We start from the raw sequence: 25,951 nt of genomic DNA on the forward strand, positions 1-25,951 counted from the left end.
GACCGGCTCCAAACCAAACTCTCTCCATTTAGTTCCTGCCCACTGTTCGAACTATCAAATCCTCAGGCTCATCATCCTCCTAATTATGGGAGAATTCAAATCAACCATCAGTTTTGCGGCATGTTTCACCAAAAGAACAACAAATCATTTGTCGGTCTTCCTTCGTGCTCAGAGTTAATAGTGATGCTGCATGCAAGCAAACATGCTGCTGAAATTGCGGTTCATGCGGTGGGATGAGATGAGGAAGGTTTTTCCGCCGGTTAGATTTCAACCAAATTGTTCGGTTAAGTCTCTGCCCACCAGACATCCGCATGGAGTGTTTACGTTTTTGCTGTACAATGCAGCACATGCATGGAGCCAGACGAATGCTCCGAGCGATCATCTGGCAGAAGAGAATTGTGTAGAAAGAGAGAGAGCGAGAGAGAGAGAGAGAGACAGAGGCGGAAAGATCAAAGCAGAGATTAATGAGGTGAGATGTATAATTCTGCTACCAGGCCGCTGTCCGGTGGAGGCAGACCGTGGAAGACACACATTCATCATTTGCGGTGCACAGTTGTTAACAGACATGAGGCTTTGGCTCATTTGAACACACACAAAGTTAAGTGTGTACAGAGTAGCTAGTAACGAGTCAGAAGAATGACATATCTTCTGCAGACACAATATGTCTTTTACCTTTATTTCTGCACAAATGCGCTTAACGTTCCCTGGGGCAATCTCTCGGCTTAGTGGGGTACGATGAGGGGGGGGGGGGGGGTATTGGAAAGTGTTAGGGGTGCTACCGGGGAGCAAATGAAAAGCATTCTAGTGGGTTTATCTGATTGAACCCACATGCTTGTTAAGCAAGTGGCACTAAACACAGGCGGGCCGTGGGAAATGGCCGCTCTCATTAGCAAGCTCATAATGAGTGAGATAAGGATCTGAGATGGTCTGGCTGGGGCTGGGAGGGTACGGTTAATACTCAAGACCGCGTGTGTGTGTGTGTGTGTGTGTGTTCTTGTGGACCTCACAGCACAGCTTGAGAACATAAGCCGCTACACATGTTTGTACTATAAGTAAGCCGCGTAATAATACAGTGTACATGTAACTTTGTGTGTGAATGTGTGTGTGTTTGTGCTCTTCCTGTCTTTGCTTACGTGCACATGTCATATCATATATAAGGCTAATGGCAACATAGGGGTATTAAGATTCAGACACATGTAGGCGAGTGAGACGAGCACAAGTTCATCGATACTTTACCATAACTGGCCAACAGGCCAACATCCAGTGGAAATGTATTCTCTCAGACACAGGCGCCATCCCTGTTCTCTCCACAACCCTGTTAACCAACTGAGCTTCCATGGAAAACACGTACACGTTTTTGCGTATGTTAAAGCAGCGGTCTTTCAGCACCGAGTAACATCTCTGTTTGTTTAGTGTGTATTAATTATGTATTTTCATCCCAGTTCCAAGCGTCTCCTCCTAGTGGTCTTTTGATGATGTGCAACAGTGGATGTGAGGCGATAGCGAGATAGAAAAGTTCTTGGGTTTGTCTTAGATACAGAGCGAATGGTAATATTAGGGCTGAACAATTTTCAAAGAAGTAAGTCTGTAGAAGATGATGAAGAATAATAGTATTTTGACACACATATTTCACCTTCAACAAATATTACGCCTCTTGTAATATGAAAATTACAGCTGGCCCTATTGCAATTTTTATAAAATGTTGATTCATTTTCCAGACCTAGGGTATGCTTTTTAAGTAATAACTCTGATTAAAAAAAAACAAATATATAGATTTCATTTCTTGTTTTAACTGTAATACTGGTTACAATTGTATGTTGACACAGTTGCTGTACTTATTTAAGTATTGAATGTGGAGAGTAATGCTGACAATGGCAGTTTAAAGTACTGGTATGAAGGTGTAAGCCGGTGAGAGTGATCATGTAACATAGTGAGGGGAGGGATGCTGTGTCCTCTTCCCCTGCTGCAGTCAGATGTCAGGGCTGAAAGATGGTTTACAGGAACTCAGGGAGCCTTGGCTTGGTACTCAAAAGCTGTGGTTTAGGAAAACGGGACAACGGGAGTCTTTCCTTTCTTTACCCTTCTGTTTTTATTTTGTTTTTTTCCCCCCCTTCTTTCCTTTCCTTTCTCTCTTGCTCTCTCACTCTATCAAACTGTGGTCTGGAAAGGCTTTTGATTGAGTTTTTCTCTGCTCTTTGTTGGGGGCCTATGTTGCTGGAGTCAGCAGAACTACAGAAAAGCACTATATCAGGCTGTCTTCTGCGTTGTAGTCTACTCTGCTGGAGGAGGGAGGGACTTGCTATCTGACTCAAACAGGAAGGCATTTATATCCTCACTGTGCCATGATCCTGGCATGGCCTTGCGAGCACAATTATTCTCTGAACACGGCCAATGGAAAGTCTGATCCCTTGACAGAAGGGCAGATTGATTCCTTGCATATGGCACCGAACCTGTCTGTCGCTGCGGCCGTCGTTAACATGCATATTTTACTTTGCACAAAACTTCACTTGTTGCTTGTCGAGTTTTTCCACATTTGCGAACCGTGTTTTGGGTGTTTTCTTTTTACCTCTCCATTATTACATGCTTCAACTCACTTCCCATGTGTCTTTATGTTTGTCTCTTTAGGGACAGAGAGGTTACGCTGGTCCACATGGCCTCCCTGGAGAGCCTGTAAGTATCCTTCTCCATTCCATCGCTACCTTTTCCCCTGGCTTTCATACCATATACATGTCGATCTCCCATGCCACTGCTATTCTTCACACTTCCATTAATCCCACACTTGAAAAAAGTTCAACATCCCCAACTCTTGCAACTCATGCCAAGATGATGTTGTTATTATTGTTCTTGCTTCTTGCTTTCAGATATAAAAACCCTCCCTTTCTTTCATCACTTTCTTTTCATGAGTCCCTCGATGTTTTGCTTTTATGGGGTCCTCCATCGAGGCCCTAATCGATGACTAATCCCTCATATTCTCATATCCCACCTCATTCTTTAAAATCCAATCGTCATCATCTCAGTCTGTGTGGGTATATGTGTGTGTGTGTGTTTGTGTGCACGGACCAAGCATGCCTGCAGTGTCGCCAGATTAGATTAGTCTGTTTTGAAACACTGGTGAGGACAGACATCTGGCCAAAGTGCTGTGCTGTAGCGATGCTCTCCAGGATATCAGAAAGCAATGCCAAAGAGAGAGAAAAATAGAGAGAAGAGAAACAGAAACGAGCCAACTAGGCCAACAGTGACACACTCGCTATCACACTGCAGCTTTGAAGAAGGTTTTCCTTTGTGTGGCTGTCTTTCTCTGGACCGTTCCCTGCCTCTCCTACAGCATTTTACCTTGATTCTATCTGAATCATGTGTGCACATTTCTTTTCTCATCCTCTCCTCCTCCTCCTCCTCCTCCTCTAGCTGCCTCTCGTTGGGAATAGCAGTTCAATGAACTCCTTTATTCACTGCTACAAGTGGGAGGATACAGCACTCTGGCTGTTTAGTCCAGCCCAATGGGACTATTTTAAGTTTGGAGCTTCCAGCCTCGTGTCCAGAGCTATTTTCAGTCAGGATACAACTGTTGGTATTAAGGAAAGGCCTGAGTCATGGAAAGCTGCATGGAATATTCTCCTCATTGTCACACCGTTTTAAGTAAGTCCCCGTTCTCCGGGTGACGTCACCAGCGGCAGGGAGTTCCCGCACTACTCATCATGGAGAAGGAGTCCTCTTTCCTCGCTCACCCATCATGTCCTTCCACTCTGTCCATCCTCGAACGCCCCCCTCTTTCCCACAGAGCTGCTGCTGTTGCTTCATCACGGCTCTAGCCTTGAGTCTGAATCACCGCAGCACCAGCGACGGAGTAACAAGCGCAACTGTTTGGCACTGTGGACTCTCCAGCTATTGAGAGCAAAGTCCAGCTGGTGTGCATAAAGTGTTGATGACTCTTTGTTACTGCAATACACCATGAGTGGTGCTCAGAGCCCCACTTCACTGCTGGCCAGGGAAAGATTCAAACCAGGCTTAGCCAAATTCTTGTCTGGCTTTAACTGGCCGCATTATGCACTATATTTATCCAAGAGAGGGAACGGCAAGCAGTGCACACGGCTGCACGTCCGGAGTGTGTCAAAGGAAGTTATACATGAACACTTGCGCGCTGCAAAATTTGGACACAACCTGCTGCACACACACACGCACAAAGCAAACTCTTAATTAGCTGTATAAACAGACCACAACTCGTCAACTTTCAGCAGTAACCATAGTTCTGGTATCCAACAGATAAAACTTGCTAGGAATGGACGATGTACAGTGGTACATGGGTACTGAAGTACTAATTTAAAGTACATATTTTCATGACACTATACTTTTCCCGCCGCAATTCAGAAGCACGTCTAGTACTTTTAGCTCCATTAAATGTATTTAACAGTTACTTTACAAATTAAGACCGCCTGTCAAAACGTATAATCATCTCATAAAACACTATGCACCGTTCAAAATTGAAATGTATAACAGTACAACCTTCACATGGACATTTAGTTATTTACTTCTATATACTTTTGAGTTTATTTTGCTAAAAATACATTATAATACACTCGTTAGCTCTTCTATCTGTAGTTGATCCCCTCTGCCCTGTCTCCTTCTCTGATAATGTCTGCTACTGTGCAGAATGGCCTGCCTGTGTGTTTTGTTACTACAATTTTGATCACCCAACCAATCCCTCTCCCTCTCTCTCTCTCTCTCCCTCTCTCTGTCCCCCTCTCTCTCCCTCCCCCTCTCTCTCTCTCTCTCCTTGCTGCAGGGAGAGCAAGGTCCAGTCGGAAGCCCAGGTGCCAAAGGTTATCCTGGCAGGCAGGTGCAGTAAATCCTCTGCTGTGACTGGTACAGTTGTAGTCAGGGCCATAGTAAGGGCAGAGGGCCAAGTGGAATTAGGTTATGTTGAACAGCTGACTTGGAGGAAAATATGTGGGTAAATACTGTGTAGAGGCAATGGAATATTTGGTCCAGGAGAACAACATCACAAGTTACAGCCTCAGAAATGACCATGAAGCTGAATGGGTTCATTTATATTGCATAGCTATAACATTGTACAGGATTGCTGGTTATTGTGTCCACCCACTCCACAGTACGTGTGTTTACTGGAATTTTGACAATGACTTGCACAAACTATTTAGGAACTACATATTTTACATTTTAAACAATCTGCTGGCATTTTAAATGTGTTTGATAGACTGTGAGTTGCAGTCTCTGGCCTGCCACTTTTCAATGCCATCATGATGCTAAATGACAAACACATTCACAGTGTATTTTGCTAAAACTTTTTTTCAGGTATCAACCAGTAAAAGTTGAGCGCTGAAATAAAGTTCCTCTCTGTTTTTCAGGGTTTACCAGGGCCGATAGGACCATTGGGGCCTAAAGGCGTTCGGGTAAGTCCTTCCTTCAAATGTGCTGCTCAAGTTTGATTTCATCAGTCTAAATTACTAACATCGGTGCTTTGACAGGACCAGTGGACATAGTTATAGGGATGGTGGTCAGCCTGACAGCTTTCTGACACTTTATCACACAGTATTCCTAGAAAGAGACAGTCAGAAAGTAGTTTAATTAAAAGGTTGCAAACTGTAGGTATTTTGTGCTATGAACCCGTTGTTGCACTAGAACATGCATGTGCATGTACATGCAACATCATCCAAAGTGTGTGCATGACGGCGTGAGAGCATGCATGCACTTTGGTGCACCAGCGTCCACCACTGCACACATGAACGCATTCATACACACTCACCCAACCAGTGTGTGCCACTATTAATAGTATGCTAAACATAGACGTCTTTATTTGCAATATAAGCATTACATTACTGTATACGGACACGTACTGAAAGACTGGCCGTTGATAAGCCTTTCCGCTTACAAACACGCACCCTTAAAGTACACAAACAAAGAAACACACGCTCACGGACACAAACAAGGATTTTTATGTTTGACTTCCAATAAAGGTTCTTTATCAGCTACCCCTGGCTGCTCCAAAGCCTCCCCTGCCCCCACTGGCTGGAATTTCCTGTTTAAGCTCCGTATGAGGCCCTGCTGTCTTAAGGAGGCATTCTAGTCCTCTCGCTCTCTCTCACTGAGCCACCTTTCCAAATATTCCGCTCTCTCTTTTGCAGCATACTCCATATTGTGTGCACGTTTGCCTACTCTACTCGCCTGAAACCATCTACCTGTTCCTCTAGTGTTCTACTGTTGTGGTGTTTGTGCTTGTGTTCCTCTCTGTGTGTGTCTCCCCCTGCACCGACAGCTCATTGTGATGTCCTGGCTATCTTCAGAGATCCCTGGCGTGAGGGTATGTGCCCTTGGACTACATCGTGGAAGCCAGCACCATGCAGTCCATGGGCATATACACTTGCCTCATGGCTTGGTTCTTCATAGAAGCCCACCTTATCCATGCTGGACCCACGGCTCCTGAAACCCGGTCCTTGAGCTAATGGGAGTTGCTGTTCTTCCTGCTGCATTAATGGCGTCTAAATACTCACATCCCATATTCCTCCTCTCCTCTCCTCTCCTTTCCTCTCCTATCTCCTTCTCCTATCTCCTATCTCCTATCTCTTATCTCCTATCTCCTATCTCCTCTCCTCTCCTGCAGGGTTTCATTGGAATCCCGGGGCTTTTTGGCCTGCCCGGGCCTGATGGCGAAAGAGTGAGTTCTCTTGCACACACAATAATTGCAAAAATGTACAGTGACCAACTGAACCCAGCTTAATGGGCCCTGTGAGAGGAAAACAGTGCCTCTCTTGCCATTTGTTCCAGCTGTCTTGTTGTTGTTATAAAGTGGGAAACAGTCCCCAGCTGTCCGGGGTGCTGCTGTGTGGGAGTGTCGATGACTCATATGATAAAAAAGCCCCCTCTTTGGGCCTTTGAACTGCCTGAACTCATCAAGGCCCCCTCCTTCTGTACAGCCTCTAAAACATGCAGCGATTAGCCTACTTATGACATGCTCCAGGAGGTTTCCTCAGCGCAGGGCAGGCAGTAATCAGGACATCTCTCGCCTGCCATCCAGACAGCCAGTTAGCAGGATGGCACATACCACAGCTACACACAAGAGATGGTGTCTTCTCCCAGGAGAGGCTGGTGTATATTGAACATGTATATCTATGAGACGGAGGCCTAAATCCCTCATAATAGGCTGGGAAAATACTGGAAAGGCTGCAGTCAGCTGTTCCTCACATCTGTTGAAGCAGGAGTTGATAGAAGCTTAAATCTTTTAATTATGTGTTTTGGGCTTGAATCAGTTATGCTCAAGAGTGTTATGCCCTAGTTTTGATACGGTTTGTATATAATGTCTGTCTTTCTTCTTTGTTTTTCTATCTTTCTTGAACCCTTCCCTTTCCCCCTTCTGCTTTGTTTTCTCCTCCATCTCTGCTCTCTCTCGTTTTTATTTTCAGGGCATTCCCGGCGAACCAGGGAAGAGGGGCAAGATGGGTAGGCCGGTAAAGTTTTGTCTCAACATACTTTACAGATAATCTTTTCAAAGTGTGATGAATTGTGCTCGGCTGACTATGAATGTATCATCTGTTATTAGTTACTTTTGAAAGATAAGATGGTGACAGATATCAAACAACGTTCAAAGGACAAAATATAAGTATTCGGTCATATTGAGAGCTTCTGGTGCAAAGACTCCAACACCTACACTACACATGGGGAAATTATAAGCTCTGGATTTACGTCATTGTCTCGGCTCAATATTTCCATGGTGGCTGGAAGGGTTAACTGCAGCATGAATACATGTGGAGTCCCACCAGCAGCCCATTGGAGTCTTGGATGTAACAAGAAAAAGGCTTTTGTTGAGGGGGAAAAAAGTGCTTTTGGTCCTCCTCAGCATGGAGCCAAGCCATTTGGAGAAAGCCGTCATCTCGGCTGTGTTTGTCAGATAGTGTTCAAAGTCAGTTTGACGCACTGTTTCAGAAAGAGTGTGTAAATATGGAACTTGCTGCTGAGATCATTTTGCAGCTGTTGCTTATTGACTTTTCTGTAAATATGGCATTTATAGACCAAAAAGTCTGAAATAAGCCAGTGTCCGCTTAGTGTGAGGTTTCGAGAACTGCAGCCTATTCTGTAATTAGACAAATGTTTAGGAAGCAGCTGGTGATGCAAATTCACAACGTTTTCGGCTTTGGATCATGTTTTTCCATTAGATTTGTGTGTCGTGCGTGTGTTCTCCCCGCATGAACAGGGCTGCATTGTAAGCTTTTTTTTTTAGACAGTTTTTTTGCAATAAAGACCTTGTTAAGGCCATTTCGCAGTTCTGGCGCTGGTCTTGCAAAACTAAAAAGTATTCACATGGAAGTGCTGTCATCACAGCTCGGCCTTCTCCTGTTTCCGAGCAAATCCTGAACGATTTTATGACAGCCGCAGCGCTGCTATTCAAGGCCAAAAACAAATGAATGACAGTGTATCACAATCCATAACGTTGTTGATGCAGTTATGCCGTTTATGCAGTCATACTCACAGAATAGAATAGCAGAGGAGTAGCGGATGCCTGTTATTTTGATGATTCAAAAGCCCTGTAACTGACCTGTAAACGTAAGTGGAAAACACACATATCATCATTTGATTTCTGTGCTCCTGCATGGAAAATAGAACGCTAAGACACTCCCTGAGAGATCATCCTTCTCCTCCCTGATGGAGGACAAAGAACAGAAGAAGCACCTGAACTGCAGCCAGACATTTTAATGGCCATAACCACAGCGCTATAGTGCTCTGTCGAGGAAACACACACACACACGATCAGTCCGCTGCTCCCAAAGAGTGATGAGGGAATAGATCTAAAGTCTAAAAAGTTTCCGAAGGGAATCGCCAACAGTTCTGCATTTCAGCTTAACTTCTTCTTTGTTATGTTACACTGTTTAAGGTTGGGCTTGTTTTGGTTGACTTTATCAGGCTTCATCAGTTGCCGCTCTTTCACACAAACTGGGTATGAGACAGTGAGTGCTGCTGCTGTGTTTTACTATTGGATCGCAAAGCTGAGGAACATCATGTAATAGCAGACAGTCTGTTATGACTCTCGTCAAATGCGTTTTGAAGTGCTGTACTTGGCAAAATGTACGTTTCCCACATTTGTCCTTAGTTGTTACATCAGCGGTGACAGCTGTATGATCCATCCTTTGGCACACGGTCATGCTTCATAGATTTCTCTTGTCCTTGTGCCTCCCCCTGTGCGCACAACGTCTTAGAATCATAAAGCAGTCCCTTTTGGTGGGATCCCAAATGTCATCCAATGGCCGAACGGGAAAATAAAAGAGCTTTTTGTTACACTGTACAATTACAGCACTTATTGCAGTTATGTTCGCGTCATTAACCCGATGGGGATGTGTCGGTAGACTGAAGCATAGGTGAATATTAACAGACCATTAGTCACAAGGATGTATTATAATTTGAATATGAAGTCAAACTTATCCCACACTGGGTAAAAAAATATAAACTGCAAACTCAAATACAAAGAGTTTCATTTAGTGAGCAGATTTTCTAAGCCCAGGCACATCTTAAAATACATATGCATGCTGTTTATCTAAAACATCTCTGCTTTTACTAAAATAACTGCCATTTTCTGAAAGTATGTGTAGTAATGAACTATTATGGAAGAATGTGTGGCAGCAGGAGCTGGTCATTATGAGTGTTTCTGGATGGTCGGGTTTAAGATGCTATGCGTTCTGCAGATGTGGTTTGTCTTTGCAGCGCCACCAGCTGCTAGCATAGCTCAGATTAGCATCCCGTTTACTGCTAAATGGACAGAGTAATTACTTGGTTCTCTTATTGCATTTAGAAAGTGCACCTAAGTAGAACAGCCGGCTACCCACACCCTACAGCTGAGGGATTTAATGCATATAATGGGGCAATTATGCTCTTATTTTGTACATATTTCAGATAACTTTGTGTCTAACGTTATATTTGAGTCAGTCAAATTGTTAAAATTACTGTGCAATTACGGTAGCAGCGCTCTGGGTTGTGTAACAGTCGGGAGTATTTGTGAAAACATGCTTTGTAAATTTGACTCCACAGTGAAAGACTCTACATTTGCGTTAGTGGTACTGAAGGTCCATAATTTAAGCGCACACTTCTCCAATGAAAAGCTAATTTTGTAGCTAAAGTTTCTTTAATTCTGTAATTGAGGGATGTGATTTAATTTGAGGCAGTTTTTGCACAATAAATTAAATTAGCATTGCATTTAACTATGTTTGCTATACTATTAAGCGACTACAATCAAAACATTGTCTCTATTAATCACTACTTTTATCCGATTTATGCTCCCCTCCACTCCATGGAGATTTATAGCATCTTTAAGCTCATTGTTCTGGTTTTACGGTCCGTAACTACTGTTTTGTGTCACTCTCAATGCTCTCATAGTTTTGCTTACAGATGCAGCAGGCAGCTTTTCTCATTAAAAAAGTTCTTAAAAAAAGCAACTGTACACCAGCTGCCCAGCACCAAGCAGCAGATAGACAATTAGCAACTGGCTAATGAACATAGTGAGGCTCGGTAGAGACACACAAAAAAAGCCAATGTTGCTCCGTATCTGCTGGATGTGTAAATAAGCAAGTGGCCCAAAAAAGAAATGCCACATGTGTAAAAGCAAACAGTACTTACAGGACCCATGAAATGTAATGCATGTCTGAGTGTGATTGTCACTGTTTGTGTGCAGCCGAACATAAAAGCTAGTCTCTCTCTCTCTCTGTCCGCAGGGGTTTCCAGGGGACTTTGGGGAGAGAGGACCACCTGGACCAGATGGAGAGCCAGTATGTCACACACCTAAATACATAACCAATCCATACACACACACACACACACACACACACACACACCCATAGCCCTCCTACACACACACACACACAGTCTGAGTGTGGTGGTTTCACTCTCACACCCACCCCTGCTGTTTTACTACTGACATTTTGGCAGCGCTGGTGAGTAAATCACCTAGCAGTCCGACAGTGTGCATGTTTTTTTCTCTTTCATTTGAAGTTAGTTCTTTGCTCCGGACAAGTTTTACTGCTGTATTTAATTTCGTCCCATCCCGATAATTTACTTGGCACTCGTTTTCCAAAACTTCCAATGGTATGGGGGGCCAGTTAACTGGCTCTTCTTTCAAATGCAACCTTTTCCATTCACCGACGTAAAGTGGCCACCAACACACACATACATGCAGCGCTATTAGGAGGCGATGTCCAAGAATAGTAAATAATCTATTAATGTATTGTTTTGAGAGAAGTAACTCTAAAAATACAACTTTGACACATAAGCAAGTTGCTCTTTAACAAGCTCATAAACATAAACTGTATTCATTGAAGAAAAACTTTGCAGACACATGTGTAGATCACATTTGAACTCCTGCTGCTGCTTTTCTTTTTCCTCAGAATGAGGCCTCGTTAGCGTAGATTATAACCTTATACAAATTATACTTAGACAAAAAATATGTAGGCCTATAAAGGGTTTATGAAATCTAAGGTGGCATACTTAACATGTTTCCGCCAAAGATGAGCGACTCTTAGCTGTCATTTGCGAAAATATTTTTTGTCTGCTTTTTTCTTCCCACCTGCAAAGACTCTCTAATCCGGAAATTGGTAATGCTATATTATACTATGCAAAATATCTCAGATTGGCTTGTTGGCAGGTTAACATTTAGTAAGTAGCCCCAAATGTAAAATAGCCTACAGCTGAGTCTGATGGGAAGTCGTTAGGCTTGCAGGTATTTGGTTAAAAACTAATGAAAATGGCATAAAGGAAATGTATGGGGATCAGTAGTTGATGAGATATTTCCCACAAAAAAAAAAAAAACATCAACCTCAGGGTGGTGGTAGAGGAAGTCGGAAAGATACATCGTCTTGAAACCAGGAATGTTTGCACCCGTTCATCTGGTAATCATTGAGATATTTTCCAAGATTAGTAAAATCTCCAGTAATAAGAAGTCATCCTTTGCGGACCCGAGATGCCGATACAATATTCTATCTATGTGTTTCATTTTTAAAGAGGGACTGAACCTGCAAATTGAAAAAAAAAGCCTCAGTGGGATGATCACAACCCCCTCTACCTTCACCTCAGACACACACACACACACACACACACACACACACACGGACACAGCCCCCTCTCATAAGCTGTGATGAACACTGAGCCACTCTTCTAAGCATGTTTGTTTTAAAAAGAGCCAATAACCCCTGAAAGTTGCTCCTTCTCCCTCTCCCTTCATCTCACTGATTTTCTCTCCTCCTCTCTAACTAGGGGGAGCTGGGAGCCCCCGGTCCAAATGGAGTTCTTGGACTTATTGTGAGTAGCAGTTTGTGTGTCTTTCTGTGTGTTTTCCTCAATCTAAACATCCTGTTTTCCCAGACACTTATTCCAGAAATACATAGCTGCAAAGGACTGTATTCAAGTGAATAAGAATACGCCTTCTTAATTGGAGAAAAAGAAACCTCAATTAGCTCTTATCATCATTTACACTGCCAGCCACTTTGGTGGGAAGCTAACCACTATCCGTAAGTTCTTTACCACTGTAAACATATCTAAAAGGGAAAATGGATGTATTTTTGGAATCCAAGATGGAAGAGAAAGTTATTTTCACCATAATCGTAGAGTCCCTCCCACTTACTCTCTTGACAAGCACGACAGTGATCCACCGATCAATCAAACTGTCCTTAACAAGGCCTCTTGTTTTCCTTGAATCTCTCTTTTTAACTATTTTTGAACAGGAGCCCCCTATCACCTTGCCCTCCATGCCTGCTCAGCCCAACGACAGCCACATAATTGTGTCTGATTATAATGTCTCGCTGGTTCCTCTTGTCGTGTCCCGTCCTCATCCGTCCCTGTCGCTCCGCTCCTCCCGGTCTATTCTAGGCCACCGTTGGCGGTGGTAGGCCTGTAATCGGCGGACTCTTTGATTACAGCTCTTCTCTGAGCTCTGTGTCCATCAAATAACTCCACAGGCAAGACTGAGCTGCACTGCAAAGATATGAACATACAAACACCCATATATCAGGCCTCAGCGTTGAAGAAGGGACAACTTATCAAGAAGAAGTAGAGGGGCTTTCTCTCTATATTTCTAAATTTCTGTCCGTCTCCATACTTGAGAGTTGACTGAGGTGGCTGTGTTAGGTATTTTTAAACACACCATCTTCCTCTTGTCCTGCTCCGAGAGGATGGAGGTTGAAAAGGTTGTTTTGTTGGACAGAACTGGAACTTGGCGCCCCCTATGGCATGCATTCATAATACACCTCGAAATCTCAATTCATTTAAACACATTAGTGAGTGTAATATATTATATTTCTTCACGCATGTCTACAATTTGGCAGGAAATATGTGTTAGATAGGGACAGTCATAGAAAATACACTGTTGTTTTCCAACGGCAAATCCCTTCATTCTTGAGTACAATCTTGTGTTCTCACTTATTAGAATACATTAGATTTCCCCAGCTGAAGAAGAAGAAACATGTTATTTCGATAGCACCCTTTGTCACACATGCAGATGCAGTTTTCACAAAGAGACAAATATGTAATACACTGTGCCAAGGACACCCTGTTGGTCTTTGCAAGCAGAAAATGCAAAGCAACAACTTGAACATAACTACGAGCAGCCGGTGATGCGGCGACAGTAAAGTCTCTTTCTTTCACCAACTGTCAAGAAAGCAGAAAATCCAATCAATTCTTTACTCGCTGTGAATAATTGGCCCTTTTTGAATGAAATGAGAACTACATCTCCCTTGTCACTGCTTCTGCAATCATGTCTTTCTTCTACTCTGGGCCGTGAATCCCAGTGCTGGTTCCTTCTCCAGTGGTGGAACAGATGTTACCTCGAGCAGTCACATCATTTATTTTTGGCTTCAGATGAAACACAATCTTGGCTTCAGGCGGCAAGATTTAATCTTCATCATTTGAATTTGGTCATATATTATCATCCACTGTTTAGTGTTGCATGCAATGTGACGGCTGTATGGATAATCTGGAAGCAAGACAATGAGGCTTATTCTTGCAGAACGTGTGTGTTTGTGTTTGTGTGTGTGTGTTTGTTATATTAAAAGTCGAGGGTTCTGAAACATGTGTTTATCTGTACTTTGAGAATGATCACTGAATAATAATTTCCTATTTGTCCCTTCTGGCGGCAGGGTGACATGGGACCTTTGGGAGAGATGGGCCTTACAGGACCTAATGGACTGAAGGTAATGCCACACGCACACACGCACACACACACACACACACACACACACACACACACACACACACACACACACACACACACACACACACACACACACACACATATATCTAATACAAGAGAATGGAGTTTGCACAGAACAGTTTTTAGTCCACATGAGGGGACATTTTGAGGTGAGGTGAGGTTTTGGGGGTCCCTTTCTAACCCATCTGTTGGTGCTTGTTCCAGGGTGTGCCCGGAAATCCAGGAGAACCAGGACTGAAAGGTGATAAGGTGATCTGAATATTCCTGTTATTGGCCCGTGTTTGAGCAGCATGTGATGGATATGAACTCCTTTGCATCCCACTGTAGAAATCTCTTTCCAACCCTTAGACATAGAGCATGCTTTTATTAGGTCCCACCCTCAACTACACATACAAACTTGATGATTTGTTTACTCATATAAAGCATGATATGTGACAGGTTTCTAATTCTCTAATTTCCACTAATATGAGTCCTTCCTATGTCATTTCTATGAAATCCTTTGTGTGATATGTTTCCTTTTTGGGCAGCCATCAAAGACGTGGTCTGTTGAATAAACTTAAAGAAATAGTTTGACATTTTGGGAAATAATTTTTTTGCACAGAGTTAGTATATACAATTCATACCCCTCTCATATCTGTCCGTTCAGTACGACTGATCTGGAGCCAGGTTCGCTCCAGCTACATATTTACTGTACAGACATGAGAGTAATATCAATCTTCTCATCTAACTGCCAGCAATAAAGGGAAAAAGAAATCAGCAAATGTCAAACTATTCCTTTAAATTAACGTGAATCACCTTTTTAAACAAATGTTACAAACTGTTGCTGTTTGAAAGACAATGGAAACCAAAAAGATGGTTGAAAGAAAACTAAAATGCATAAAACTGCAAGATAATATAATTAAAATGAATTAAGAGGATGTTGGAAGAAGACAAGAAAACAGAACATTAGAAGCAGGAAAATATGATTTTACCCAAATGGGGGCATTCATAATTTAGTACAACTTGCACAACCTTGTTGAGGCCAGTACTGGGACCTGCTAGAACGTTTCTGAATCTGAAGCTCTGATTCAAGCAAAGACCCTTTGCATTAGCTGTTGTCAGTTGATGTTTCTCCTCCTAAGACCAGAAACATGTGCAATACAGTGATTGCCCCTGAAGGAGATAAAAGATCTACATGATGTGCCAATAACCACAAGTTGATCATACGTTGAATATAACATGATTGCACCACTTTAATTACTTAAGCTTCTAGTGACTCGTCTTCATATAAGAATACACCAACATTATGCATTTTACATTTGTAAGAAGGCTACTCAGACCAGAGTTAAAATAGCCAACTGTCAGTAATTACTACTCTGTTGAGTGCTGGCTTATTCTACAAGACGTGGGTGCACAGGCTGGAGTAATTGCCATTAGAGCCTTTCATAAAACAGATTGACGCCACATGAAGAACTTGGCCAATGCGATGAAATAGTCTCATTGTGTGAGAATTTTCATAATGTACATAGCGGTAATTAGTATTGTCTGTTGAGAGAGCTGAATGTGATGGACGAGGTAGAAAGTTACAATACTTCCTAATGTTCTTTATTTCTCTCTTTCTTTCGGTCCGTGTGCCATCCGTCTTGCTGTTTCGACCTCTCGTCTCTCCATCAGGGTGACGTTGGGATTCCTGGAGCGCAAGGGGAGATTGGGTACAGTGGAGACAAGGTAGATCCCCTCAGCAAAACATATGTACACGTACGCAGACATACGTGGACATACACAAATGTCCCTGCTTTGCATGCTGCGTCCAACACACACATCCAGAGTTACACAACTTTTGTTGCAGAAATGTGCCTTTGCAAAAATGACCTAAGCAGATGTGTGCTGTCTAGTTTATGGAAACTCTTATGTAAACCCTCCTCATTTGTCTGTGTGTGTGTGTGTGTGTGTAAGCAACATCTAACCCTTTTAGCGCCGTAGAACAGAGTGTTCCCGAGAGATCACAGATATACTGAGCAGAGTCATGCATGTCTAATGTTTTTGAATTCCCTAGAAGAGGGATCAGGGTTCTGCATTTTGCTTCTGAATACTGTCTGACTGTGCGTCTCAGTTTTGATGTGTTGTGTTTGTGTTGGACAGGGCATCCAGGGGGCTCCAGGGCTGCCAGGTACCCGTGGGAAACCAGGACCACAGGTTAGCCCTGCCTTTAATCACCAGAAATACATTCAAATGCAAAACATGTGGATGCCATGCTTTTCATGTAAAGCTCCATTATGTTCAGTATAAGGCTGCAGCCAGCAGCCAGTTAGCTTAGCGTAGTATAAAGACTGTAATCAAGGGGAAACCGGTAGCCTGACTCCGTCCGAATCTGCCTATCAGCATCTCTATGGATCTACAATGGACAGATATGCAAATAGATGAAGATCTCCTCATGCATGTCTCTGCAAGAAAGCCAATAAGTGTATTTTCCAAAATATTCAACTACTGATTAAAGCCATTTCTTGTGTTCTTGTTTGTCTCAGGGCAAGATAGGAGAGAGAGGCCCTGATGGCACTTCTGGCCCGCTAGGTCCTGAGGTTTGTATTTTCATTGCTGCATTAAATGTGTGAGTCTGTATTTCAGACACGATAGAAAACTTTTCTTTCTTTTTAATTGGTCATGACAGGGATTCCCAGGTGACATGGGACCTCCGGGAGAGAACGGCCTTGAAGGACCAAAGGTGATTAAATCCGTCATCTTGTCTGAGTGGTCTTTCAACTGGTATGTTTCAAAAACATAAACCAGATCAAAACGAAGGGGGTCCATGCGAGCCGGTCTGTGTGGTTTTACTGAAGCGCAGCAGTGTTTTGAGAATGCTAACAGGCTGATAGTTTGCAGGTTAAGCAAGGTTAATGTTCTCAATCTTACTTCAGTAAACCAAAGTATTGAACAAATTTGACCTGTTGATGGTGTTTAAGGATTCATAAGGATTCATCCTTTTTGGTCTGTAATTGAACAAAATGTTCTGGTAACCCATCCAAAAACTGTTGAGATATTTCAGTCTGGACCAAAGTGTTAGACTGACTGACCAACATTCCTTTTATTTAAGCCACACCACTCATGGCTAAAAATATGTACCTAAATACACACATTGACCCTTGTACATTAGCATTAATTTGACTGCTTATTGCCCATCCAGGGAAAGCTAGGGGCCAGAGGTTTACCAGGCCCACGAGGGGTACCAGGCTTGGAGGTAAGACTGTCATACACCGCCCACATCAGAATAACCACAAAGCTCAAAAGGGCATTAAAGGTTTTGCAGCTGAAGGCTTCTCTTTGCTGAGGGCTGCTTTATGTCCCCAAACATAATTCATGCTAAAATCAATATAATCTGTTTCCAGGGAGATGAGGGCCCGATCGGACCACCAGGCCAGACAGGACTGGAGGTGAGTTATAAGTTAAACACCTGGTGTTGCCTGGCTGGTGGAAATAAAGGAGAGAGAGATGATAACAGGCATCACTGTTACCAGTATAGCATGTGAGAAAATAACATTTGTGTGTGTTTAGTCACGCGGTGTGTGTGTTTGTGTGTGTGCTCATGTAAGTTTGCATGTTTGTTTAAACTGCAGGACAATCGAGACATCTATTGCATGCATCATAATGGTTTAATTCCATATTCTTTGTATATCTCTGGTAAAAAAAAAGCAAAGAGAGACACAGGAAGTGATGTAAATATACTGTATCTATGGAATAAGTCTTTGGAAACCAACTGCAGTGGGAAGCTGAAGGTGTTTTCATGCTTTGCGCCTCAGCAAACTAATTCACAGCCTTGTATTTAACAGAACAATGAAATCCTTACATGGTGTTAGCCACCAAGTCTGCAGTGGAAGCCCACTAATGTAACTCTACATGAGGCCTTGAATGTGTGATATCAGCCTCCAGTGATCATGCTGCTTATTATAAATTACGTCTCACCAGCTTGTAATCTCGGATGCCTATAGAGGGTGCAGTTTAATTTAAGTGCTTGATTTTAATTGTGCATTCAAAAGTTTGTTGTACCACAGTGAGAGTTCCTCTTGATTTTATTTAAGGTAATAAATTAGGTTATCGTTATGGATTGTTCTTGGTTTGCATTGGAGAGAAGCTGAAAATATGTAGGGTTGGAGTTTTATGGATTTTGTTATGGCTTGTCCCTTGATGGTCCTCTCACAATGAAGGATTGCCTGCAATTCATACTCTGGGCCACCAGGGGGTGATAACTGCCATCGCCATGTTTATAGGTGGTAAGATTTATAGCTGCCATAAAGTGCGAGTCAGAAAAATCTTATTTCTGCAATGAACCATTAACATCGAAAGGTTCATTGCAGAAATAATATTTTTCTGACTTGCACTTTCTCAAAAGCTTCCTATAAACACAGAAAAACGACTGTTACAATTATAGACACTCTTTTAACCCTACTAGTCTAACTTTAAAAAACTTTTTTTTATTATAACAGACCCCACCTGTTTTTCTTCATCAGTTTATCTTTTCCTTCTTCCTCATCACTTTCACACTAACACCCCTCCCCCTGTCTCTGACCCCCTCACTCCTCCATCCGACTGGAAGCTGATTGATCTCTGGCCAGGTGCAACAGGTCCTCCTACTCCTCCACTTCATCCTCCTCAGCCAGCTGTCTTTTAGCTTTACTGTTCCACTCAGAATGACACCCTCACTTTAGCTTCTGTCTCCCTTTTTGTTTTAACCATCTCCCTCACCTCCTTAGTTGCTCTTAGTGCCTTTCTCTTGGTGCAATTTCTGTTCTCTAAGTATTTCTTCCTTTCTTTGGTCAATGCGGTCAGTCACAAACATAAATCTAAATCAGGTGATAAGAAGTCACAAATCCTACAGCTCATAATAATTTTCATGTTACTACCAGAATCAGCTTTTACTGTGTGCTTCTGAGGGAAATACTGCGCTAGCCTGCACTGTTTTAAGAAAGCGGCCAACCTTTCTGGAGTAAAACGTTGGAATTGTTGAGTCACTCAGTCTTTAGGAGTTTGGCGTAGACATCTCTGACCTGGAGTTATTGCTGGTATATAAAAAAAAAGCACTTAGCCCCCCTCTTAACCCCGGGAATTACTGTCCGTGCAAGAGGAACATTACAGTCATTGAACACTTTCACAGCCTGCCAAAATGTACCATCAGCATTACCTGGATATGACGCCAGAGCACGTTTCAGCAGCATGTTCAGTGAGCTGCAACAGCTGTGGACTACAAACTGTCATCTCATAGGAAGCAGATCCTTCCTTCATATTCATGGAGGATTTGTGATAAACGTTAATGATGCATCAACTGGCGAGTTTATGCCTTCAACATCACCAATCGTTCTTGTCCTTTTTCAGGGCGGAATGGGAAGAAAAGGTTTTCCTGGGAAGGTTGGGCCAGAGGGAGTCAAGGTGAATAAAGTTCTAACTCACAAATTATCTTGTTGCTTTCGCTCAAAATATAAAAATAAAATATATGTTTAATTATTTTAAACAAAAGATGATCTATATGTTTGTCTCTGCAGGGAGAGTCCGGTGTCACAGGAAAAGTTGGAACCATGGGAGAAAGAGTAAGAAACGCTGACATGGCCACTTCTATTTTTTCCAAATGTCTATTCATTCAACACATCCAGCACTGAGTTTATGTATTTCAGGGTTTGGTGGGTTTCATCGGACCTGTGGGAGAGGCGGGACTGGCAGGAGAGAAGGTAAAATAACTTTTTCTTTCCTCGTAAATGTATTTATGTGAGTCCTTACAGGGTAACTTTGAAGACTTAGTGTTGTGGTCGTGTACATTTAGGGGGATCGAGGGAAGATGGGCCTTCCTGGACCACCTGGAGAAAAGGGAACAACGGTAAGACACAATGAAGAGGGGTGAGTGAGAGATTGGAGGGATTTAAGTTTGACAGCTTTTGAGAATGCCTCCAAATGATTTTCTGCGGCTGCTATGTCAAAAGGAGAAGTCTAAGAAATGCTCATCTTAAACTAAAATGTGTGTGTTATTCCCATGGGAATATACTGACGCGTGGGATTAGGTCAATGCCGTGAGAATACGCCAAAAGGGAAAGGAGGCACATCAATCCATGGACAATTTTCGGACCATGTTTTTTTAAGCAGTGGTTTAGCACTCGGCGGGAGGCCTTGAGCTGGAAAAAGTCGTAACTTTGGTTTAAACAAAGGAGGAAATAGTTCCAGTGGATCACTTCCAATGATTTACCTCCTTGACGGTAGTTAATGGTCACAAGGAAGTGCTGACTTCTCATTCGCAATGCCACTGGGATTCGCTGAAAAGAATAAAGAAACAAAGAAAGCCGGTCATCCATTTTCAGACATTGATTCATATCTTAGTTTTTCAGTCTGCAGGACGCCTCTAGTGCCTCCGAAGGTCTTGTGTTTGACGGGGCTTACTCAACCTCTGTCACACACCTACTTTGCTCTCTCAAACACAGCAAATGGCCGCTTTGTCATGTCGTGTCTGTATCTGATAAGGACCTCATGTATACTGTACACATGGACTGGCTGGAGTGGAAAATAATGTAGTCATCATTCTCGCTGAAACAGAGAGATGTTTCCTGCTGGCTGAGAGCCAGTTGGATTTGTCTCAGGACGTGACCACACACACAAACACACACACACACACACTTATAAGGAAGTTGTCGGCACCCTCAGCTGCAAAACAGAAACAGACCCTCTGGAAAAGACTGCATCATACGAGGGGAAGGGAGCTGACTAGCAGACGTCGTAGCTGCTGACGGACAGCTTATACTGCAGGCTTTATGATTTATTTTTCCCGTGAATGCATGAGATCAGAGCTGCCTACTGTGCTATTGGTTCGATTTTATTGCACACAGCTGATCTGAGTGGTCTGGCTGAAAATACTCCCCATTACATAGTTGTGCTTTTATAAATGGTCCGGCCAAAAACAATGAGGTTCAATAAAGGAGAAAGAACAGCAGCCAAAAGGAATATGTTTTCAGATATAAAATCATCTCCTCAGGTTGTCTGTTTTTTCTCTTTTCCCCAATGTCTTTTATCCTAGCAGAAGATTTTCTTTCTACTGTGTGGAGTTTTTCTTCAGATGTATGTTTGTACTTGTGCTCGTGTGTGCGGCTGAAATCCAATTTATAACCTCAAACATTATATAAATGTTAAATTCAGTGTTTCTGTCTTTAAAACCTGTCGGATGAAGTCACGTTTGATGTTTTTTAGATTTTCATAGTATCGTTTGTGTCATAGGGTTTTCTGTCAGTTGTAATCTATGTACTGTGTGTGTTTATGTCCATGTATATATGATAGGGTCACCCAGGGACACCAGGGGAGACGGGGCCGACAGGACCACCAGGAACACCAGTAAGTCACCACTCTTTCGCTGATTTTGCATTTCTCTCTTCTTTCCACTTGATCCTTTTAGCAAAAAGATAGCAAATAGTCAATGAGCTGTGTGGATATCAACATCTAAGTTTTGTCTCAGGCTGAGCAAATATGTCTGTGTCCGAAAGAAACGGACAAACGTTGATAGCTAGAAAGTGAACAGTTGAACAAAGATGTCTTTGCATCTTTGTATAAAAAGGCATCTTTTTTTTGCAGTTGTAGCTTGTAGCGTTAACAACCTACATTTACAGTCTGCAGTAAAGGTTCCTCTGAGCATTATGAGAGCTGGCAGTCTCACGCTGAACCTGCATTACCCTTCTGTCAGTCAAAAGTGCAACACCTATAACCAATTAGGAGCTGCCCCTGCCTCCCCTCGGCCTGTCCTTGCCACGGTCGGGTTTGACAGAGTGCGGGCTGAGCATTGCTTGAAGGCGGGGGCCACTGAGCCACCAAAACAAACATAAATATGGGGCTCTGGGGTTCAGCAGGACAGGATTCCTGAGCAGGCCCTTTAATTGGTGTGAGTGACAGATCTAACAACAAACCCTATAGTGTGTTCCCGAGGTCAGGCTGCCCCCCCCTCCCTGGTTCAACAACCTGGGGGCTCTGTCAGTGTAAACCTTTGTTTTATCTCTCCTTCCCTTTTTCCTTGCCCCCTCTCTCTTTCCCTCTTTATCTCCCTTTTCCTTTGTTCGTCAGGGCTCTTCTGGAGCGGCTGGGCCAGCCGGTACCAGAGGAACCAAAGGCTTACGGGTAAGATTCACACCTGTTGTTTTTGCAGCTTAGCTGTTGACTGGTGATCTGCAGTCAGACGCATGTCATAGCTCCCAGCCTTTAGAACAGACTCTGGGAAAAAGTTTAGATATTCATCACTTTGCTGTTTTTGTGCATGCTGGGTGAACATAATGAAGTGGTATGGAGCTGCCTCTGAACTGAGGTCATGTGTGTCTAACGGACATGGGCACTTGCATAACACACTCTCGGGTTCAGAGTCAAAGCACGAGTCTGTTCCATCTTTTTCAGAAGTCAGTGCTCATTATAACAGCAGGAAGAGCTCCAGTGATGTAAAACAAACAGCTCTTTTTTATTCCAAATGAATGGAACAATGACTATTAGCTGGAAAAGACCCTCCGTCAATCCAGCAACATGACATGTGTCTTGGAAAATGTGAATTCTGCTATTCTGGAGGTTGCTTTGCAGATAAATGTAGTAAAACTGGGGAAACATGATTTATGGGGAGATCAGCTAAGCAAAGTTTTCATTTTTGGTTAGCGGGAGGTTTCAAACTCATAAAACATTCACAAAATGTACAATAGCAGCTTTTAGACCTGTGATGGATTTTAATAGAATTGGTAGAAATCCAACTTTATATTCTACCGAAATGTGCTAAACTTTTGAAAGGACTTTTAGATAATAATTTCTATCATTTCCTTTATCACAACAGTATCTACTTGATTTAGACATTTCATTTCTGAAAGCCTCCAGTGGGCTTGTTTCAGCACTTATATGATGGCTTGTATGGTAACTGAAATTAATTTACAATAATGTGAATTTAAATTGTTGCAGAATTGTGGAGTTCACAGGTGTAACTGTATTCATTTTGGCGTTGTTCCCTTTCGGTGACTCACTGGTACTCCACAAGTGAACTGAACAATTAGTGTCATTCGATACACCTGTGCTTCTCCTGTTAAAACATGTTCAACCGTTTTATGTGGGGAAATAAGTATCTGTCAACGTAAATGTAAAATAACTCAAGAACGTTCAACGAAAAGAAAACAAATACACTGTAGACACAGACGCCAGTAATCACCTGAGATTTGTCAAATTACAGCTTTGGAGTCTCGAAAGTGAAATCGTAAACCACTCATATTCATATTCACCCATAGACATGAAAAAGCAAAGCATATAACAGCTGGAGTTTTAGCTGTTAAATACCACCAACAGAAATGCTAGGCGTCTAGAACAACATGCAGCAAATTATTTATTGTTCACCAAGGGTATTAAAGCGGACTCCAAGAGAAAGTAGTGGCCATAATTAATGACAATAATGACTTTTGACGATGACGACTGTAACTACAGCGATGATGCATGAGTCAGCAGGACACAGTTAAATGGATGTTTTAAGGGTCCGCTGATACACCTCAGCTTCTGCTGGCGTTGTAGTATTATCCTCTGTCCTTTATGTGCTCCTTGTGGAATTCAGACCTTTTCAGAGGTTTTTCAAAAATGTCTTTTATTGCTATGAGCCACTGAGCCAGCTGGAAAGTGGGATAAAATCACATTGAACTTTTCAAAATGAGGCATCCATGGGAGATGGGGCTTCGCTGTGGTTGGCCTGAACACACTGAGCCTGAAGGTGTGTTTTCAATTAATACGAATGTCTGCAGCTTCCAGTGCCAGTAAATCTGCCTGCTGCTTCGTGACTTATGTTGTGGAGACCAAACTGAGAAACCTGAGTGTTGCGAGCCAGAAGACTTCATGTAAATGTGTGCAACCGCAGATACACACTCTCACATGTCTCATTCCCGCTCCCCCAACCACACACAAGCTGTGTCTGCACAAAACACAATTTCAGTTTTCACGTATACGCCTAGACAAACAAAATTCCCCTTTGTTAAATGTTACAAGTAAACAACAAACAGATTTCATTTAAAGGGGGTGATCTATTCAGTGGGTTGTCTGTAAAACCAAAATACTATAAAGTCTCGGTTTCAGGCAGCTTCTTTTTGACTTGATGTCATACACAAAGGACTATGCCATTCATCAGATGATTTCATCTGTGAATAAAGCATCTTCGTGCTAAATGAGACCATGTACAATTATTTACACAGATTTATACACCATATGTCTTTTAGATGTGAGCCTGGGCCACAAGGCCTTAATGTTGACAGCGATGTAACATCTGGCCTCAGAAACATTGGCACGGGACAGTTTTCTTACATGGAAATATATTGTAGAGTCAGAGAGGAAACTGACATCAGACCAGCTAGGAGGCACCACAATCGTTTCTCTGTTTTTTTCTGTTTCATTTGCTTGTTTAAAACACGATTTTAACTTGTGGATGTCAGCCATGAGGAATCACCAATCGGACTAATTGTGCTCTGCATCTAATAACTCCTCGTGGCGTCTGTCCAGAAACTCCTCCGCTAATGTTGTGCATATTGAAAAGCATATTTATCTCATCATCTCTCCCTCTCAGCGGTTATTATTGACCTAGTTTAAATACATGTTTTGGATTGTTTTGAAATTTGGTTTTGCTCCCTTTCTGCCTTTTGATTTGAATGTTCTCTTACAAATCAGTCTAACTCGGTGTAATGAATTAACTGTGAAGCATAATATTTGAGTGAACGTGTTTTTCTGTGGCCCAACAGGGTGGAATATTTTCCCTACACACACCGGTTAATCCGTCTATGTAAACGCAAGCAATGGGTAGCAGGTACCCCAGACAGGAATGTTAATGAGCGCTGCTTATCCAGCTCTATGTATAATAGGCTTATAGCACGTCAGCTAGTGGCGTTCTCCAAGGGCCAGACTCCCACTGGGCCCAGTCACCAACCACTCACACAACAAGGCTGCCTGTGTGGCTGTGTCATGTTGTATTTGCTTTCTCCTGTAAAAGATTGAACGATTATGAGAATATCACTTGTTATTTATAACCACTGCGGAGCCAGCATCCTCCACAGCATTGATGAGAAAGTTGTGCAGGTGCAGCGCAGATGGACTGTATTGGTCCACTGCCTGTCTCCCATTTATTATCACTGCTCACTAGACTAGCAAGCCGTTAAGCACTTTAGATTGATTATGTTTGACAGTTGCACCCATGTAATCTAAACAGTCAGACTGCTCTGACTGTGTGTGTGTTTTTAAGTGTGAACGGTATGCATCTGTGTGCACACACTTTGAGCCCTGATTGTTTAATAATGCAGGTCATAGACTCGCAGGACCTTTTCCTGCCATGTGCGGCACCCTGTAGAGAGACCTGCAGCTATTTCTACTGTCCTTGTATGCACACTTTAGCTTTTACACCGCCACGTATAATATGTAACGTACTCCTTTGATCATCCTTAAAAGTCACGTTTACAGGCCCTTGACCATGCTTCTGGCATGGGGGTGTTATTGGCATCAACGTGTCATACAGAGGTGTTTATTTACAGCTGTCTGGCTGTGTTGCAGTGACCTCTGTTGGTGAAGTGACGGCTGTCTTGTGTTTCAGGGAGCGATAGGGCCCGATGGTCCGACAGGAGAGATGGGGTTAGAGGGCAAGACGGTAAGAAATCGGACATGATTATGTGCATTTATTGTAATTCCCTTGTTGATATATAAAACTACAAAACCTTACGCACCAAAATAGCAAGCTGCACATCCACTCAGGAGGCCGTAAATATACAGTGAACTGTCTCAGCA

The 25,951-nt window shown here is 42.7% G+C and overlaps 1 protein-coding gene across 1 annotated transcript in view; it reads left to right on the plus strand.

The window, feature by feature from the left end:
• col27a1a (collagen, type XXVII, alpha 1a) overlaps window positions 1-25,951 on the plus strand; it is a gene marked incomplete at both ends in the record, with an annotated part of 61,880 nt that overhangs the window by 25,800 nt on the left and 10,129 nt on the right. Inside the window, 22 exons of the mRNA XM_079235616.1 lie at window positions 2,626-2,670; window positions 4,781-4,834; window positions 5,361-5,405; window positions 6,614-6,667; window positions 7,413-7,457; window positions 10,707-10,760; window positions 12,241-12,285; window positions 14,118-14,171; window positions 14,396-14,440; window positions 15,845-15,898; window positions 16,313-16,366; window positions 16,696-16,749; window positions 16,839-16,892; window positions 17,352-17,405; window positions 17,554-17,598; window positions 19,535-19,588; window positions 19,702-19,746; window positions 19,831-19,884; window positions 19,977-20,030; window positions 21,473-21,526; window positions 22,247-22,300; window positions 25,761-25,814. Coding sequence (XP_079091742.1) covers window positions 2,626-2,670; window positions 4,781-4,834; window positions 5,361-5,405; window positions 6,614-6,667; window positions 7,413-7,457; window positions 10,707-10,760; window positions 12,241-12,285; window positions 14,118-14,171; window positions 14,396-14,440; window positions 15,845-15,898; window positions 16,313-16,366; window positions 16,696-16,749; window positions 16,839-16,892; window positions 17,352-17,405; window positions 17,554-17,598; window positions 19,535-19,588; window positions 19,702-19,746; window positions 19,831-19,884; window positions 19,977-20,030; window positions 21,473-21,526; window positions 22,247-22,300; window positions 25,761-25,814 — 1,125 coding nt within the window. The remainder of the gene's footprint in view (window positions 1-2,625; window positions 2,671-4,780; window positions 4,835-5,360; window positions 5,406-6,613; window positions 6,668-7,412; window positions 7,458-10,706; window positions 10,761-12,240; window positions 12,286-14,117; window positions 14,172-14,395; window positions 14,441-15,844; window positions 15,899-16,312; window positions 16,367-16,695; window positions 16,750-16,838; window positions 16,893-17,351; window positions 17,406-17,553; window positions 17,599-19,534; window positions 19,589-19,701; window positions 19,747-19,830; window positions 19,885-19,976; window positions 20,031-21,472; window positions 21,527-22,246; window positions 22,301-25,760; window positions 25,815-25,951) is intronic.

This window comes from Taurulus bubalis (assembly GCF_910589615.1).
Source record: "Taurulus bubalis genome assembly, chromosome: 19".
NCBI classification, from domain to species: domain Eukaryota; kingdom Metazoa; phylum Chordata; class Actinopteri; order Perciformes; family Cottidae; genus Taurulus; species Taurulus bubalis.